The sequence below is a fragment of the Coffea arabica genome, chromosome 6e, assembly GCF_036785885.1.
Source record: "Coffea arabica cultivar ET-39 chromosome 6e, Coffea Arabica ET-39 HiFi, whole genome shotgun sequence".
NCBI lineage: Eukaryota > Viridiplantae > Streptophyta > Magnoliopsida > Gentianales > Rubiaceae > Coffea > Coffea arabica.
In genome coordinates, this window is record NC_092321.1 from 19352088 (window position 1) to 19370513 (window position 18426).

An 18426-nucleotide genomic window follows, 5' to 3' on the forward strand; every position below is an offset into this window, starting at 1 on the left:
TATAGATGAGATTGGTATCTGCAGTCTAACTTCATACTGCTGTTTGGTGCTACAAAACAGGGTAGGTTGGTATTTTCATTGCCGTTCTCTAAGGTTACATGCCCCCTATTACCCGCCGTGCTTCCAAAGGTAGTTTGCGTGGTTCTGACTCTGTTTACTGCCTTGTTTAGTGCGACTAATTTTGACTCGTGTGTAAACACAGGATTGAAGACGAAAAATTGTGACAATTGTTGGGGATCCAACTTAGCTTGGAGGGAAAACGATTTACAAAAGTACATTTCTAACTACTACAAGGTAATACATGCTAGTCCTCTACTTTCGCTACTTATTATTTTATCTCTGTTTTGTCCGGCCGATAGTATAAGTACCAACGTTTCTGATTGCCTTTATTTATGGGTTAATAAGATGAGAAAACAAAGGCGCAATCCAGGTGGGCAGAAATTTTATTTCACTAGGCAGCAGGAAATAGAAATTGCCAACCGCCTAGTCAGCATGCATAGAGCTAGTGAAATTAGGGACAATAATATTGGTAGCTACGTGGTTCCCGAGATTCAACAGCAGTTGAACTGCCAATTTGGCACATCGTTCACAAGGGACAGCATAAGAGCCAAATACTATGCCTTGCGAGAACTTACCAAGCTGTACATTGCCTTCAAGAGGCGGGAAACGGGACTGGGTTGGGATAGCCAGAACTTTACCTGGCTCATGGACGATAGCAAGTGGGCTGAGCTTGCATAGGTATTTTTTGTCAAGTAAACTGTTTTTATATCAATTTATGGCTGTTAAAAGTTAATCAGATTATACGTGCAGCTCCCTCAAATAACCTTTTGGCTGTGTTTTTTTTTTTTGTCAGGTGAACCCAAAATATTTAAAATTTCAAGATGACTGCACCGTCTACCACTTGCTTGAGGAGGTTTTTGTCAACCAAGGAGCAACGGGAGATTTCAGCGCTGGCTTTGAGAACGAGCCCCGTACTTCACCCGAGGAGAGATACATGGAGAATCTTGCCTGATCGTCACGGGGAAAGGGAAGGTCGAACGCTGCGCACGAGGGTGTTGAAACTGAGTTAGTAGGGGCAAATGAAGCGAAAGGGAGAAAGGGCAAAGGAAAGCGGAAATCGGGGGACATGTCAAGTGGTAGTCCTATGTTCACCGCCTCCCATTCAACTTCTGATAGGTACATGAAGGCTCTTGACACCATTGAGTCCCTGGTTAGTCGCCATAAGAGCAGCAGCATGGGCGTGTCAGTCAGTTCTCCGGACAAGTAGTGTTCCGGCCGCGGTGGCCCTCCCAAAACTGCCTATGAAGCTGCCATGGATCAACTTCGGGGAATGGAGAACGTTTCGTACGCCTCCAAAATGGCCGTGGCTGAAATATTGATGGATAAGCAAGAGCTGGCCATTTGGAATTTAGCACAATCGGACGCCGACCGCATCACATTTATGAAAATAAAAGGCTGTTTCCCGCCTGATACGCAGGAGCCCCCTCCCCCACCTCCGTTCTAGGCGTTTCATTTCCATCGGGAGCTTGTATCTGAGACTTGAGTTGTTGACTATGATTTCTTTATAGCCAACTCAGCTTGTTGTAGCATTTGCTACCGATACATTTGAGTGTTTTTTTTTCAGAGGTGTTGTGATTTGTCTATTTGGATTCCGGCCCCGTACTGGCCATGAGTTTGTTCAGTTTTTATTGCATTTGGTTGGAGTTGTTGAGTTTTTATTATTATTGATAATGTGTTTGTGGCATTGACTATCTTGGTTAATCTCTAAATTCAGGGGTGCTTTGTGTCCATGAATGCCCTGGATATTATATGTCGAAACGCAGGATTTGAGTTAATTGTGTTTGGTCCTCTGTTGGTTACTATTTAAAACCATGAGTAGTATATATTTTTGGGGATGACTTTGTGGGATAATTTCTAAGGATTAGGAATGTGGTGCTAGTTTTCATTAACAACAGGTTACTCGTTTTAAGGCATTTGTTCATAGCTACAAATGTTGTGAACTGAAATGGCAAAGTAACATGCTTTCCTAAGGTATATGATTGGCCAGGTTTTGTTGCTGTCCAAATATTCACTTATTGGCTTGTTAGTAGCTGTCTTGACTTGGAATCTTATTCACTGTGGTGAATATATATTCCAAGAGCTATTGCCATATAAACAGAAATCATGTGGCGGATTTTTGTTTTTCAGATTTGTTGCCTGAAATAGCATATAACCTGCCTTCTTGATTTGCTGATGCTATATAGCTATTTGCCAGTATGCTTTAATTAGGAGATAATGGCGTTGTTGTTGATCATGCCTTTTGAAAATGGCCTTTTTTCTCAGGATCACGAGTGACTTTGGCTGCCCAGATCACATTTGGAAATGGAGTATGAGCATTATTTGCAAGGTGGGGTTTTCTTCGACGAAGGAGATGAGGAGGAGATACTTTTGACCTTCATCTACTTTGTGCTTGCTGGATTGGCTCTGTTCGACCCATATCTAAACCCTGTGGAGCGCCGACGAATTCGAGATGGTGCACAGTCGGGTGCTCAATGGGTTGTAGAACTCATAAACGGCCATCGAGACAGAATATTCGACAACCTTCGAATGGAAGCTCCGCTTTTCCTCCAGTTATGTGATTTGTTGATTGAGAGGGGCTATTGGGAGCCCCACCCGACAGGACGGGTAGGCATTCACGAGTCTCTCGCCATTTGCCTTCTTTGCTTGAGTCATAACGAGCGACATAGGGTGCTAGCCGAGAGATTCCAACGCACAACTGAGACCACGGACCGTCATCTACGACGATGCCTTCGATCTCTCGTTCGCTTGGGACGCGACTTTGTCCGGCCGATAGATTATCACACGACGAATCCAAGAATACAGAACAGTGCTACGTTTTGGCCCTGGTTTAAGGTTAGAGATATTTTGTGAAATCTCTTATTAATTATAATCTATAGGAGACTGAACGTCTACTTATTGTGATTAGGATTGTGTTTGAGCTATTGATGGAATACATGTTTCAGCTTGGTGTAGAGCCGAAGACAGGGAGCGTTATCGGAATAGGCATGACGGCTTATCGCAAAATATATTAGCAGTGTGTGATCATAATATGCGATTCACTTATGTTAGGGTAGGGTGGGAGGGTAGCGCACATGATTCTAGGATCTTAAAAGATGTCTTACTTGATCCTAATTGTGCTTTTCCATGGCCACCAGAAGGTAATTTGGGTATTAAATCATCCATTTGGAATTTATCGCATGACTTTTCTTAAAACATTTATAGTAATATTTATAATGCACTTAACTATAATTACTTTGTATGCAGGGAAGTATTATGCGGTGGATGCGGCATATACGAACATGTCAGGATTTATGGCTCCCTTTAGGGGTGCACGGGGAACCCAACAGGAGCGGGCAGCAAGAACACTTTTCAACAGACGCCATGCATCTTTACGGAACATTATAGAACACACGTTTTGTGTTCTTAAGAAGCGATTTTCGATACTTAAGGGCCCCATGCAGAACTATTTGATGGCGACACAGAATAATATTGTCCTGGCTTGCTGTGCATTGCACAACTTTATGCGCGATAATGTCCCGAATGACGCATATGTTGTTGAAGAAGAGACTATTGCAGCACAGGCAGATAATATAAATCATGTGGTGGATCAAATGGCCGGCGCAGAACCACTGGATATGTCGCCTCAAGGAATTGCTGGTTGGAATGAATTCAGGAGCGCCTTGGCAAACAGCATGTACTATCACCAACATTAGTAGCTCCATTTTGTCGTTATCTATTTTGTGCTTTTGTAACTAGTGGGCGGATTGCGAATGGCAAACCATAAATAATGGTTCCACGGTGGCTATTGTATATGGCATGTACACTTATGCAAAATCTCTATCTATTAAGTTTACTTTTAATTATACCAGTGTTGTACTGATAAAGTATTTTGTTGAATGAAATTTATTGATTTTTTTAATTACCAATTTGAATGATGTTTTTCAAAAATAGCTAATCCAAACCAGCTTGTTTTTAAAAAACAAGCTGTTTCTCAAAAACAAATAATCCAAACAAGCTTGTTTTTGAAAAACAAGCTGTTTCTCAAAAACAGCTAATCCAAACAACATTTGCTGTTTTTCAAAAAATGAATAGTATAGTTTTTAAAAAACAACCCCAAAAACAGCCAATCCAAACGAATAACAACGTTCAATCTTATGATTCAAATTAGTACATGTTACATGCCGCATCTGCATATAACATTTGTAGCCTCTTTTTTTTTGGTGTTTTTTGATTTTGTATTTAATCTGCATTTTAATTTAATAATCTTGTAAATAAACATTTAAGGAATATATTTATGTGGATGCTTTTAGATTTACATAATTGGGCCTAGTAGTTATCACAAAATTGAACTGATGCACTAGGACTAATTTAATCAATTCTGAACCAAAACTTCTAAAATTTCATAATTAAATCATCAATATACTCCTGAAAGTTTAAAACGAGCGTTTTTGGAATATCACTTTTATCATTTAATAGGAAATTAAAAAATTAATGTTCTATCTTGTTTTTGAAAAATTCATATAAAACTTCTACACTATTAACTTACATTAATTAGTTTCAACGGGTGACAATGATATCTTTGGATTTTTTTTGGAGTGATTATTCCTCCACGATGAGTAAAAACCTTTCTCTTTTTGTCACTCAAGAGATGCACATATAAAAGTGAAGCTCTATTTAATAATAATTTTTTTAACTAATGACATGAATATGGTATAAAGGAATTTTTATGCTGTTTATGAGCGTAAAAATGATTAATCCTTTTCTTGAAAAAAAGATTTTTTTCATTTTTTATGAGGCAAAATAACTATTACAAAAAAAAAATATTAAAATAAAAGAAACAAATCCAGATAAACAATTATGTATTTTGTAAACCTATAGTGGGATAATTGTTTGCAAATTGCAACTATACAAAAAGGTTTTTAGTTAAAATTGCCAAAATATAAGGACCGGATATCGGCACATCGCCCTATGCCTATAACGGGTCGGTTCAAACACTCCCCGCCGACCCATTCCTCGGCTTACTCAAAAAAAATAATGGCGGCCAACTTCGTCCACCGGTAAAACCCACTCCAAAACCCTCCCCTCTCTCTCTCTCTCTGGAAAAAAAAAAAACACGCACACACACACACACATTATTATTGTTCATTTGATTCTGTATTCTCCCAAAAAAATGGCGAATCAAGGTGGCGGGACCTTGAAATCGATGTCGATAAATGGGGTGAAGATGTACACCGTCACCGGCCAACACCGGTCATTGGCCACCTGGCTTCCTCCCAAGAAGCTCCGAGCTCTCCGCAAAGACAAAGGTCACCCGGAAAGCTCCCCCTTTTCTACGTTTTGTTTAACAATTGTTAGAATTCTTTCTCTGGCTTCCCCTGTTGGTTAATCCCTTGCCTTTTGTGACTAATTTTTGAGCTGATTTGAAGCTTAATAAGTACTTTGGATTAATGTTAGGGTAATTTGCACCTAAGCTTCTTAGAGTGTTTTGATTGTGAAGAAAACTGCCCTTAGGGTGCTCCCCCCGGGGGGGGGGACGGAATTGTTGTACATTTTAATGAGTTGATTGCAATATGAACGTCAACTTTGTCGACCACTTTTCTTTGTCAGATTTGCTTGCTTTTGAAAGCTTGTGGCTTTGCAATGTTGACTTAATATTTATGTTTGTGCCGAGGTTTTAGATTATATGCAGAGAGTGGATTTGATCCAGGATTTGAGGTTTGAAACTGCAACAAGTAGAATTAAGGCAACATCAGATGGGGAATACCTTATTGCTTCAGGTGAATATTAGTAGTTTTGAATCATAAAATTATACATGCTCCTGCTTTGGATTTATGTTTTGAGATGAAATGTGGGTGAGTATCAAGCTTTTATGTTATCTTCAATTTTAGGAATATACCCACCACAAGTCAAAGTGTACGAGTTACGTGAGCTATCCTTGAAATTTGAAAGGCATTTGGTGTCAGAGATAGTAAACTTTGAGGTAATTTCTTCATCTTGCAATCTTCCTTGTGGATGCTGCATATGATTAGCAATGTATTGCTGCTAATTTACTGATGTGAGTTCCTAGACTATATGCTTGCTCTAACCCAAGAATTCTTTTGCATGGTAGATGTGGTTTCTTTGTGAAATGTGTTAATGCATCACATTTTTCAACTTGTGAGTATATACTCTTGTGTTATATTCTTTTTTTTTTTCTTTTTTAATTTTTCTAGCAGGGGAAGAGTGGGATTTAACAAGCGGGAAGGGGAAGGGGGATTTGAACTTAGGATAAGTCCTAAGGCCTCAGTGTTATATGCTTTGTCATGATAAAGATTAAGTCATCTCAGTGAAGTATTTATTACCTTGTATGAACTTCTTTACTGTCCAAACTGGACCCTAACAAGATTATTAATATCCTCTTATGTGTCATGCATAAGTGTGTAGAAACTTTTAATCTGGCATACTGATTTATGATACAGCTGTGCTGGTGGGGTAGAAATGATGACCTCTAGAAGGATGTTTTAATGGTGATCCAAAGAGTCCTAAAATTGTTAAATGGTTCTTAGTAATCTGCTGGTCAGCTTAGCAGTTGTTTATTTGAATTTAGGAGTCAAATGTGGTGTGTCTCTTTTTGCATATGAATGTTGCTGAAATTTTTTTCTTCATTCCACATTTGTTTTTTTTTTCTTTTATGATCTTAGTTGGAGTCTTCGTTGTCTAAGTTGGGTTGTGGACTTGAGTAATATAGGCGGTTTTTATTTCTTATACTATTCTTGCAGCTAGTATATTACCATAGAGATTTGATTAATAAGCAAATCATTTCCATTGAGAATTATTCCCTCTCAAATTCCCATCATTGTCTTCCCTTTTTGCCTTTTTTTTCTCGTCACTTTTCTGGGGTCCTGTTGACAGCCTGAAAACAGACTTAGATTCTCTTCAGTCTTCCATTAGCACTGTTAGGAGAGAATACCATAATATTGTCCTCAGTCAATTGGCCTGTCTTTATTCTTTGCTGAGAAATCTTGTCTTGTAGGAGTTTGTTTGATTTGTACATACCTTTCCTGCAAGCTTTGTAGTTTTAGTATAGGTTTGTAAATAGATTTTATATTGAATTCTGAGGTGATGGCTATCCCAGTGAAATATATTTCTATTTCTTCTAAAGTGTCTGAAATGTCTCTCTCTGTTTTCTTGAAACAGCATTTTGTGAATTTTGGGTTTTCTTGCTCTTTTAGGTCTTGAGTGATGACTATTCAAAGATTGCGTTTCTCTGTGCTGATCGTTCTGTTTGCCTACATGCCAAGTATGGAAGTCACTACACCTTGCGGATTCCAAGGTATTTTACTAACCAATCTTCATAATATGTCTTTGCTGGTGATCTCTAAGGAATATTGCATGTGAGATTTCCTCCCCTTTATCTCTTTCATCTTAACTTAGTGATGGAAAATCGTTCGAATGCTTTGGATTTGAAGCATGTACAAGTCTAGTTTTGCTCTACTTAGGAAGTTTGGCGTTTGCTGTTATATAATAGGATTCTGATTCACTAGGCTAGTTCAATAAAGCGCACATATTCATCTTGAAGGTAAGATGAAAGGTTGAGCCTAAAGTTTGATGATATAAATGTCTTTGTTTTTTTAGGCAATGATTTAAATGTCTTTATTAGTTAGGAAGTACAGATCTTTGTCATATTTCATCCAAAAATTAGGAACTCCTCCTGTTTGTATCGATTCTGTGCTATGAGAGATTTAAAGAATGTCCCTTGAAGCTGTCTGAGTACAGGTTTTCCTGATCTCTATTGGTTATCAAAATTTTCTTGTCTGCCCTACTCTAGGTTTTGCTGGTAATGGTTTTTTCCTGTAAAATTATGTAAATATGGTTTTCACCTAGTGAAACTTGTTCTTTTTGGTTAAATGAATGAAAATATTTAAAAATGAGGAAACTGTAGTATGAGCAAACCTAGTTGCAACTGAAGTTACATGAACTGTAAGTCACCTGTAGAGTCACCCCATACAAGAAAGGCTGGAACATATTGACATTGGTGAACAAGATTTGTAGTCATGTTGATCCTTGCTGTGTCCATAACTTATAGGCAGTCAACTTTGACCAAACTTATATTCATGTTGCATAATTAAAGCCCTGAGTCTCTGGTAATAATTGTTATAAGCCCATATCAATATCATCACATGGTCTGGTACAAAGTCTAATTTTGATATAAGCAAATAGTCTTTTTGCATATGTGCTGATGGGAAGTAGTATGGATCCATTCATTTCTAAAAGATTGATGGGCGTCATCACTTGATTGTCCATGTATTCTCTTCTGTTGCCTGAAACCTATGTTTTCTCTCGCGGATTCCCCAACTTTCCTAGATTTTTCTTTTCTCCTCTAACATTTGCTTGACGTTTTGGTTTTTCTTATTGTATGAACAGGATGGGAAGGGATATGGCATATGATTGCTGGTCGTGTGACTTGATCTGTGCTGCTTCATCTCCGGATGTATATAGAATAAATTTGGAACAGGTCTCTTAAAAATTTCTTTTGCTTGTACCCTCATTGTTTCTATGGGTTTTTTTTTTTTTGCCTTTTTCTAAAACTTATTTGGAGTATCTTTCTTCAAGTGCTTTGTTTACTTTATTTTCTTCTTTGCTGGCTGTTTTGAGGCAATAGAAGACAGTCTTGCAGAGGCTGTGATAAACTCCAACTGAACTTGTAAAATTTCAAATCCCATGAAACACTGCATGAGGAGATAAAGAAACACTAAGATATTATTGTTAATTTTCACTTTCTCCTCCTTTCCGTACTCCACATTCACCTTGTTCCAGGATGTTTGCACACAACCTAGTGGTTGTTGGTATTCATTAAATTAGTGATCCAGGCTGGAAGTCTAAAAATCAAATCTTGCAGTTACTGTGTTCTTCTTCCCCATTTGTCCTATCACTTACCTTCATTCATTAACTCTAAAGTGACTATAAATTCATCTGGTTCGATCCTGGTGGTTGTGTTTGTACTGTAGTACTACTGCTTGTTGCTGCAATTTGTTTTTGCAACACATGCCTGAATTCTGACAGTAGAATGCTGTTCAGTTCTTCGATTCTCCGAGAAAAAGCTTCTACAATGTCAAGGGCATTTTTTTCGCATGTAGAAAGAAATCGAGAACTACAAGGAGCGCCAATGGGTGATTTATGAGAGCGTGAGTCTACTTTTCTAGTGATGAAATTTTACCATGATTTTCTGTGGGAAGTCGCCTCTGCTCTCAGGAATTTGATTTCAAATCTTTAGGTAGAGACAAAAGTTCATTTCAACAGGATACATGAAGGAGGCATTGAAAATTGTGAACTCATAGAATCTTGAAACAAGGAAAATGGGCTTATCCTTTTCAGAGGGAGAAGTGAGGTGTAAATGGATTTCTTCCATAAACTCCCTTAGTGGTGCTTCATTTACTTGACAGTGGTTCAAAGAGGGGAAGATTTTCTATTCATTGGGAAGCTCTTATTATTATTATTATTATTTTTTAACTGGTTTGAATTTAGCAGTCTGAATGTATCACCACAAAGAACCACCTAGAGATGTCTCCTGAAATTGCATTCATGTTGTTTGATAGACTTTTTGCCTTCTCAATAATTATGTATGTGTGACTGGCTTATTTTTTATTTGCCACGATGGACTTGGTTGACAAAGTCACTGTGGTAAAATGAACACGTGTTAATTAAGGTTTTAGACTTGGGAGTATCAATTGTGGGCGTTCTGCTATTTGGTATTGCTATCAGCTGACATGGGTCAAGTCTCGAGTTTTGACATAGGTTGAGGCTGGTATTTGGTGATTTTAAACACTTTATATTCTCTTCCAAATGCTGTCAAACTGTGCTCTCCTAATATTTTCTGTTAATCTCATTTCTCTGGGCAAACTGATCGAAGGTCAGTTATATTAGCTTATATATCATGCGGAGTAGTGTATGCTTAATATATCAGTTGTTGGTTGTAATCATTGATGTCTTCAAATTTTGTTTCTTGAATTTTTTGATTGAAAAAAAGGAGCAAAATGCTTAAGTAGAGATTTTTCCCCTTTACAGGGCCGGTTCTTGTCCTCTCTTAACACACAATCCCCAGCACTAAATGTTGTCTCTCGAAGGTTAGTGAGACCATATTTCTTTTTCCTTCAATTATGTTAATAAGCTGTCTTCCTTTTCATTTTTATTTTCATAATTCAAAGTAAAAGGAAGGCCTAAAGATGATGTAAGGTTTTGTCCTTGCTTCTTGTTTATTTCATTGTTCTCTTCTTTTTTCTTCTTTATATGTGAAAAACAGCATGGTCCATGGATTGGTTGCCTGTGGTGGAGAGGATGGTGCTGTAGAATGCTTCGACACTAGAGCTAGATCTTCAGTTGGCAGGATAAATGCTGTTGCAGCTGCTGGTGACATTGATCAGGTAGCTCTTTTATGATAGATCATTGACAACTCCCATCAGATTCTCTTTGCATATGCTGTTGTCATTGATTGAGTGAGTTAGCTCATTAACTCTGTAACTTCTCCACTCCTGTATTTCTTGTTCAGAAAGTTTATTTTGAAATGGTCAATAAGTCATTTCATTGTAAGTTCTTTATTAGTGATTATCATATATCTGAAGACCAAATGCTGTGGTTTTGGTGTCCTTCTATTTTGAAATATAGTTTCTTGCATGGAGTGTAAAGCAGAATAGGGGACACATACTGGGCATAGTGGTTCTGAAGTTCAAACTGGTTTTGCGCCCTGCACGCGTGAACATGTCACGGTCATTTCCTAATTGGTCTTTGCTTGTACTGGACATTGATCATTTATTATGCCTTATTGTCTCACCATTGCGGGGACACTAAAATCATGGCTACATGTCCATTCAGCTGGAAATGCCTTCTTCCTAGTATCAATGGAGGATTTGGAAAATTAATGTGCAAGTATATCCGAATATAATTGTATGGTTAGAGATACGAGTACCTCGTAGATGATGGTGCTCTTTTTTAGCTTGGGTATTTGATTTGGAGCGCTTCAAGAGACATAAATCAATTGAATCCAAATCTTTTCAGGCCGTTCACCACCATCTCGTGTATCTTTAGTTCCTCTGACCATTGACATAGTTCAGCTCTATTTGTGGTGTTAGAGGATTTTTTCTTTGCTGCAAATAACAAAATAGGATAATAGATTGTACTTTCTGATACTTCTGGACTTCAATATAGAGGTGAAAAAAGGCTTTTGGTTTTGATGGTGTATCCACTTGATTAATACTTTTTGCTGATTATGTTTCCTTTTATTATTTTCATCGAATCATAGGAGGTTACTGCAATACAATTTGACTGTGATGGAGGTTACCTCATGGGTGTTGGAAGTAGTGCTGGGAAGGTATGCATCATCTTTGTGTTTTTCAGTAAATCATTCTGGACGATGACTAATGATACATTTTTTATAGTGATTGTATGTTTTCTGAAATTTAAAGTGCTTGTTAAATTATCCCTTAGATCCAAATGTGATATCAAAGAACTGAAATATCTGCCTTTTTTTTTTTGAAAAATATATTGTGGGGTGATTTAAAATTTGAATGGATCTGTCTTTTACGACAATATTGCTCTTACTTGTATCTTATGGACATTGGTTTATAAAAGATGCCTTTGAAGCCAGAAAATTTGGTGTTCAATGGAAAGTGCTAGCCTTTCTGTCCCTTATTATTTTTTTAAGCATTTAAACTGAGATTTTAGTGGAGGAAAAAAAGGCTGTATCCTTGGATTCTACTGTAATTCATGGCATAGTGAAAGAACCTTCTTAATTTGACCTTATGATGTTATAATAAAGTTATATTGCAGTGAAATTTTTGGAGAGCCATTTTGAAGTGGTAATACTTCTCAAAAAGATTAAAGTTGACATTACTGCTAATTTGGTGTGTATGAGCTGTTATCTAATGCATCATTTAGCAAGTATTTCGAGATTAATCATCAATATGGTCATTTGTGGTTGATTTGAAAGGGTTGCCAAGTAAGCTAGTGATTTTTGCTGAATGACCACCACTGGTGAATACAGAATCAACTCTGATTTGGTATCTTCTTTAGGCGTATGTTTTTCTAAGTGTTTATATGCCTCATCTCGGAAAAATATTGTGGAACGTGAGCTTTTGCTTTCCTTAAAAGTCAACATAACGTAGATGGGCTATCTGGGAGTGATGACCATTACGTGGTATATGAGCAGTGTAATGTATGTGCTTGCACATGGATGTGTAATCACTTGTTAAGGAACTTACCAGGGATTCTAGTCTAATAAAAGAACCTTATAGGAGGCTTCTTCTTGGTGTTTGATTTTTTATTATTCACTTCTGACACATGAACTTTTATGTTACATTTTTCTTTGTTGATATGTGAAGTTCACTGCGTTGATATGTATTATATTAATTGGCAGGTTTTGATTTATGATTTACGCTCTTCATATCCTGTGCGAATAAAGGATCACATGTGAGTTGCTTTTCTGAGCTGCTATTGGGTATATAAATTACTGCTGGTTGGTTCGTATTTTATGTGTCTGATGCTAAGGCATCTATTATTTTGTGGAACCTGGCAATCTTTTATAGGTATGGCAGCCCGATACTGAGCATCAAGTGGCATAAGACTCTTAATTCAGATAAACCGAAGTTAATTACCGCTGATAAACACATTGTTAGGATCTGGGACCCTGAGACAGTAAGGAATTCTCATATCTCAGTATGTTTTTGTTGCAATTTGATATTTGTAAGTTGCAGAAATGTGGTTGTCCTCAGATTGTTGCTTGCTGGTAAGAAGGTTCAATAGGTCATATGGACTTGAATGCTTCCTGGGCTCAAGACAAATTCAAGAGAATTGTGAAGTTACTTATGTTAGCATTAATTGCTATCTTTGTGGGAGGGTTTTGGTTGCTGGAAACCCAATGTGCTGGCTGAGAACAGGCCAACTGTATTGGTATCTTCTTGGTGGCTTTCTATGATTGGAGGTTGTGAAGGCCCTTTGAGCCTGGATTTATGTGGTAAATAAGGGCGAATAAAAAGAGTTCACATTTTAGATGACCAGAGAAGCAGATTGGGACCAGCAAAACAACTCATACAAGCTTCAGCTCCGAAAGATCTAACTTTTATTGCTTGATGGTTTTAACTACTAATCGGAAATATAGTGAATTTTAAAGACTGCACAAAGGAGCTTTAAGTTGTAAGTTGTTAAGCACTTGAGTTGTTGAGCACTAGGAAAGAGATTCTGGTGAGCTATTAGGTGATTATCTTGTTAGTAAAATAATGGAGATAAGGTAGGCACAGAAATTCAGGCTGTGTCTTCTTGTAACCCTCCCTCCTTGAGGTTCCAATTCTTTGTTCTCTGCCTTCTTCTTTTTCTTTGAGCTGGGAGGAACTGATGGTAGTATTAGTGTTGTCACAAAACCTTCACTGTGCGACAAAATGTGAAATCTGTCTGGTTAAATATGCCTTTTGAACTCAACTTAATATTTCAAGTGTGGCAATAACTTTGTCTAATTGAGTAAATCTGGTGTTTTTAGGGTGAAGGGATGACCAGCATTGAACCGACGGCTGGGAAAATCAATGACCTATGTGTGTTTGGTGGAAGTGGGCTGATGTTATTGGCTTTGGACAACAGCCAAATCCCTTCTTATTTCGTACCTGCCCTTGGACCGGCTCCAAAATGGTGCTCTTATCTTGAGAACTTGACGGTATGACTATGTGATGTCAATGACCTATGTTCAAATTATGGGTTGTAAAATCACTTTTTGGCAACTTAAGAATGAGTTTATGATATTCCTATCTATTTACAGGAGGAGCTGGAGGAGAATGCGCAAACAACTATTTATGATGATTTCAAATTTTTGACCAAAGAAGACCTTGCGAAGTTGAATTTAACAAACTTGATTGGAACCAATCTTCTAAGAGCATACATGCATGGTTACTTCATTAACTATCGGCTGTATAAAAAGGTAAATATTTTTTTAACTGGACTGATGCAATAGCCCTTTTCAAATCTATAGGACATTTTATCGGTCATGCAGTCTTCTAAAGCAGTAGTTAAACTAAACTGTTATTTAGAAATGAATAACAATTTAGAGGAGTATGAGGTAGACATGTTTTTCTGCATTCAATCAGGTTTAAGATTTCAGTATAGAGACCTGAAATTGAAGAATTATAATGATAGTTGCTCATATTTCTTGTGCAGGCACAAGCTTTGGCAGATCCATTTGCTTATGAATCTTATATAGAGAGACGGAAAAAAGAAAAGCTGGAAGCTGAACGCGCCTCAAGAATTACAGTCAGTTTCATGCCTGAACTTGTTGATTAATTTACGTTTTCATCTTGTTTCCTTTTGGCAAACCTCTAAAGTATGTTTGGTATAGTAGTTTTGACCAAATTTGGTTATAATGGATTAGTAAGATTGACTAGTTAAATCCATTCGAAGTTTAAGACATCAAGGCTGATTAAAGATATCTTCCAGCCTTGTATATTCCATTGTTTGTTTCAGGTTTGTGTTTGAGCTGATACAGCCTGCTAAGACCAATAGCATTTTGAGTGTGACCATGTTTGGTTAGCTAACCACTGAACTAGAGTGATAATTTAAGAAAAACATTTTTGTTTCTGTACCAACTCATGGTACAAATGCAAGGAAAATTGGTGAATCAACAGATTTTGTTATCCAAAACACCCCTCAATGTTTTCTGTATGGTTAAATGACGTCACTATCTGCAGGATGATAGTCAGTTTGCATTTGCATGGTATTCTTTCAAGATATAAGAAAAATTGTCTTATTTTGGATACAAAAAACATCCATAGATGAAGGCTGATTGTTTCTAGAGAGTAATCAATAATAATCTATATATGACATAGAAGAGATATTTGAATTCATTTGCATAGTAGTTAACTTCATAACCTGACTACATGAGGAAACTATCAAGTGCAATGTGTGGTTTACCTTCTTTGAATAGCATTTTATAGGACTCCTTGTTTTCACAAATACATGAAGTTGATATCTTGCGGGCATTTTGTTTCTGGTTTCATTCTGCTGGGGGTCAAATAATAGCACAGAACAAAGGGAAAAAATCACTTTGATACCCAGTATCCTTTCAATAAATATGAACTCTCAATTATATGTAGTATAGGTAAATCTGATGTTCTTTCAAAAGTAAAGGGACTTTTGACATGTTGGGCAGTTATTGGTGAATGGTGATGTAGCGGATTGATCTAATTATTATTCCATATTCATTTTATTTATTTGCTGATCTCAGTTGTATACCCAAGCAATTTGTCCGGTCTACATTCTCTCATATCTGTAGACATCACGCTTACATGCTTATGCTACTTGATGTTATCTATAACTCTTCCTTCTTAAAGAAAGAAGAAAAAGGTCATATTTGTTGATGTACTTGCCCAAGTTCATTTGGTTACGAATGCCTTTTCTAGTGGTTGATTGTTTAAAATATAGTCGCTGTAAAATTAGATGATAAAAGGGCAAGTCACCTTGATCACCTAGACATACTTCTTCCAAATTTAGGCTCCCGACACCCCCCCCCCCCCAACAACAACCCAAAAAAAAAAAATAGTGCTATACTAACCAAATTCGAAGTTATCCTAGTAGCCAATAAGGGAGGACCTAAATTACACATAATATGTCTATGCACGGATCTTTTCACCTATGTTGTTGTGCTTGTACAAACGTTTGCACTTTGTTGTAACATAAGAGTGAAACTATAATTGCTTGTTACTTGAAACTTGCTGCTTGATAGAATAGTACTAAGATTGGTAAAACTATAGCACCATGCATTTTTGTGTTGAAGGGTTGTGGTGTCATTGCTTCTTGAAATGTATGACTTTGAGATATTTTATGCTCTAGTGTCAGAAACTTGTTATTTGGTATTTCTTAACCTTTGTGTGTTCGTCTTTCTGCAGATCAAGAGAAAGTTGCCAAAAGTTAACCGTGGTCTTGCAGCTCGACTTCTTGAAGATGAAGATGCTGAGAATGAAGGGAGAGACATTGATAATGGTGATACTAAGAAAACATCCAAGAAAAAGAAAGGACTAACCAGTGAGGTCATGAAGGACGACCGATTTGCCGCAATGTTTGAAAACAAGGTAATTTTACACTTCTTTTTATTTGATTGATGTCTCTTTAGTAATCTAAAGGTATCTCACACATGACAATGCACTCTTCTGAAACTAAACTTTGAATGTTGTGGAGGGGAAATATGGCACCTTGCATGAAATTGTTTGAAAGTCGTGCTAACCATTGTTTACTTTTTTTTCCTTTGAGATGCTCAAGAAGCGCCCAGAATTTGTATACTAAAAATTGGAGCAATAAGAACCTTCATGGTGGTTGTTATATGGTTTGTTGGGAAATATTTTATGTAACTAAATAAACCTACATGAAGAGTAATGCTGGAAATCTAATTGGATCTTAATTATTAGTTTATTCAGATAATTTCTAATAGTTGGGATAGTTATTTGCTTATAAGTGGTAGTTTGTAATTGTCAGTTTAGTTTAGGAATGCCATGGACGTGTATGATTTTGTTGCTCTTTCATGCATTTCTTTATATTGTTTAGCTGCCTGTAGTTAAATTGGTAATTAGGGCCGCTCCTATGTTGCCTGCTTTTGATTAATGTCGTCTATTGATTCTTATAGGACTTTGAGATTGACGAGTTTTCACAAGAATATTTGGCTTTCCACCCAATAGCATCCACGAAGCAACCATCTTTGGTCGAGGAGCATTTTGAGCCTGTAATGGAAGATGAAGACCTTGATGCAGATGATTCAGATGTATCGGCAGCCAGCCAATCTTCTGACAATGAGGATGCTGGTGGCAGAAAGAAATCACGAGGTCCTAGGTGAGTCTTGAGTTTATTTTTTGTCCATACTTTCATCAGTGAAGAAAAATGCATCTCTTTCTTGGTTATGTATCCAATTCTGCACTATATCGTACATGAATACTTTGATATGGAAATACTTATGCTAGACTAGACATCAGTCTTCATAATTAGAGATGTAGTAACTAGGCTGATTTGGCTTGGATAACTCATGGACGTAGTTGCCTGATAATACATGAAATGGGCGACTCTTTCTGTTTAATTCTTATCCCTTTATGTGAATACTCAGGTTGTACGAGGTGAAGGATGAGCGACACGCAGAAGCCTTCTCAAATAGCAGATCACTAGCAAAGGAGGACTCTCTTTCATTAGGAGAAAGGGCTGCAGCTATGGCAAATATATCAAGAGATGCTAGTGGTGTTAAGGTGGGAGCAGGAGGGTCCCGTGAAATATCCTTTATTTCCAGAAGCAAAGCAAAGTACAAAGAATATGATGAGGACGAGGAGAGACTGCCTCAGAAGAGGAGAGGAGTCCAATCTTTGAAACTGAAACCAGATAGATCAAGTTTTCGAGGCCGTGGGAGGGGAGGAAGTCGTGGAAGAGGCGGAGGAAGTCGTGGAAGAGGCAGAGGAAGGGGTCGCAGGTGAACTGAAGTTTAATTATGTAACCGTGTGTATACTGTATACTTCTTGTCGGCCCTTTTGCTCAAGCACACTGGAGGGGTACAGCATTGACAAAGTTAACGACTAGAAGAGCAAATTTTGCTGCTCTGTTGCTCACGACGAAGTTTTGCAGTTTTCAGGGGCACACATCCTTCAATCATCTATTTTGAAGGCGTATTAGGAGGGTACTTAGTGGAGAAGGCGGCTCTTTATGTCCACCTTTTATAGTTCAATTCCTCGGAAGAGGAATTCATTTTTGGTTCAATAGGTCTGATGCTTTTCTGGTGACTTAAACCTTGATACGTTAGATCAAATGCATGAGATCATTCGCCTCTCTTTACTACTTGATCTAAGCATCAATTTTGGGTAAAATTAAACTGGTGCAGAGGGAGAATAGTGGAGGTAAGGAGCTCAGCGAATTCTTGTGCAAAGTTGAAATAGAGTTTCTATGGAAGGTTTACGCGCGGTGTGGACTTCAAAGATTATCATGCTCAGTGTTGCTGAGTAAAGTAATAAGAAATTGGAAAGTAGAAATTGACAAAATTAAAAATTGTAATGAACAGTATATTTAAGATATAAGTAAAAAAATATTACAAGTAATGAGCGTAGATTGTTGATTGGAAAAGGCGTGATTTAAAAAACAGAATAAGTAGCTCTTCAGTCATTAATGTTGAGATTATTGATGTTGAGGTTGTCAATGTTGTGAACTTCATTCATAGTGTAGTAAGTGATTATTTCATAAGCTGAGCGTCTTATTATTCTAAACTTTGAAGCAGAGGGCTTGACGTAGCATATAAGGATTTTTCCGTGCAGAATTGTCTGGAGATGTTGAGCTGTATTTATGTTCTGGTGTGAATAAAGTAAGAAAGGAACATAAGTTGCTGAAAAAAAGAGAGCGAAACAAGTGCTGTATAAA

The 18426-nt window shown here is 37.4% G+C and overlaps 2 protein-coding genes across 2 annotated transcripts; both read left to right on the plus strand.

The window, feature by feature from the left end:
• Window positions 1–2361: 2361 nt before the first annotated feature.
• On the plus strand, window positions 2362–3752 carry LOC113696537 (uncharacterized). Its single transcript, XM_027215940.1, has 3 exons — window positions 2362–2866; window positions 3003–3197; window positions 3304–3752. Exons 1-3 carry the CDS (start codon window positions 2362–2364, stop codon window positions 3750–3752), a joined length of 1149 nt encoding a protein of 382 aa, XP_027071741.1.
• Window positions 3753–4990: 1238 nt separating this feature from the next.
• Window positions 4991–17850, plus strand: LOC113694478 (uncharacterized). Its single transcript, XM_027213292.2, has 16 exons — window positions 4991–5345; window positions 5718–5816; window positions 5928–6019; window positions 7251–7351; window positions 8443–8533; window positions 10084–10142; window positions 10319–10439; window positions 11315–11383; window positions 12428–12480; window positions 12597–12705; window positions 13544–13714; window positions 13817–13975; window positions 14212–14304; window positions 15936–16118; window positions 16667–16869; window positions 17138–17850. Exons 1-16 carry the CDS (start codon window positions 5210–5212, stop codon window positions 17493–17495), a joined length of 2097 nt encoding a protein of 698 aa, XP_027069093.1. The 5' UTR covers window positions 4991–5209; the 3' UTR covers window positions 17496–17850.
• Window positions 17851–18426: the final 576 nt, after the last annotated feature.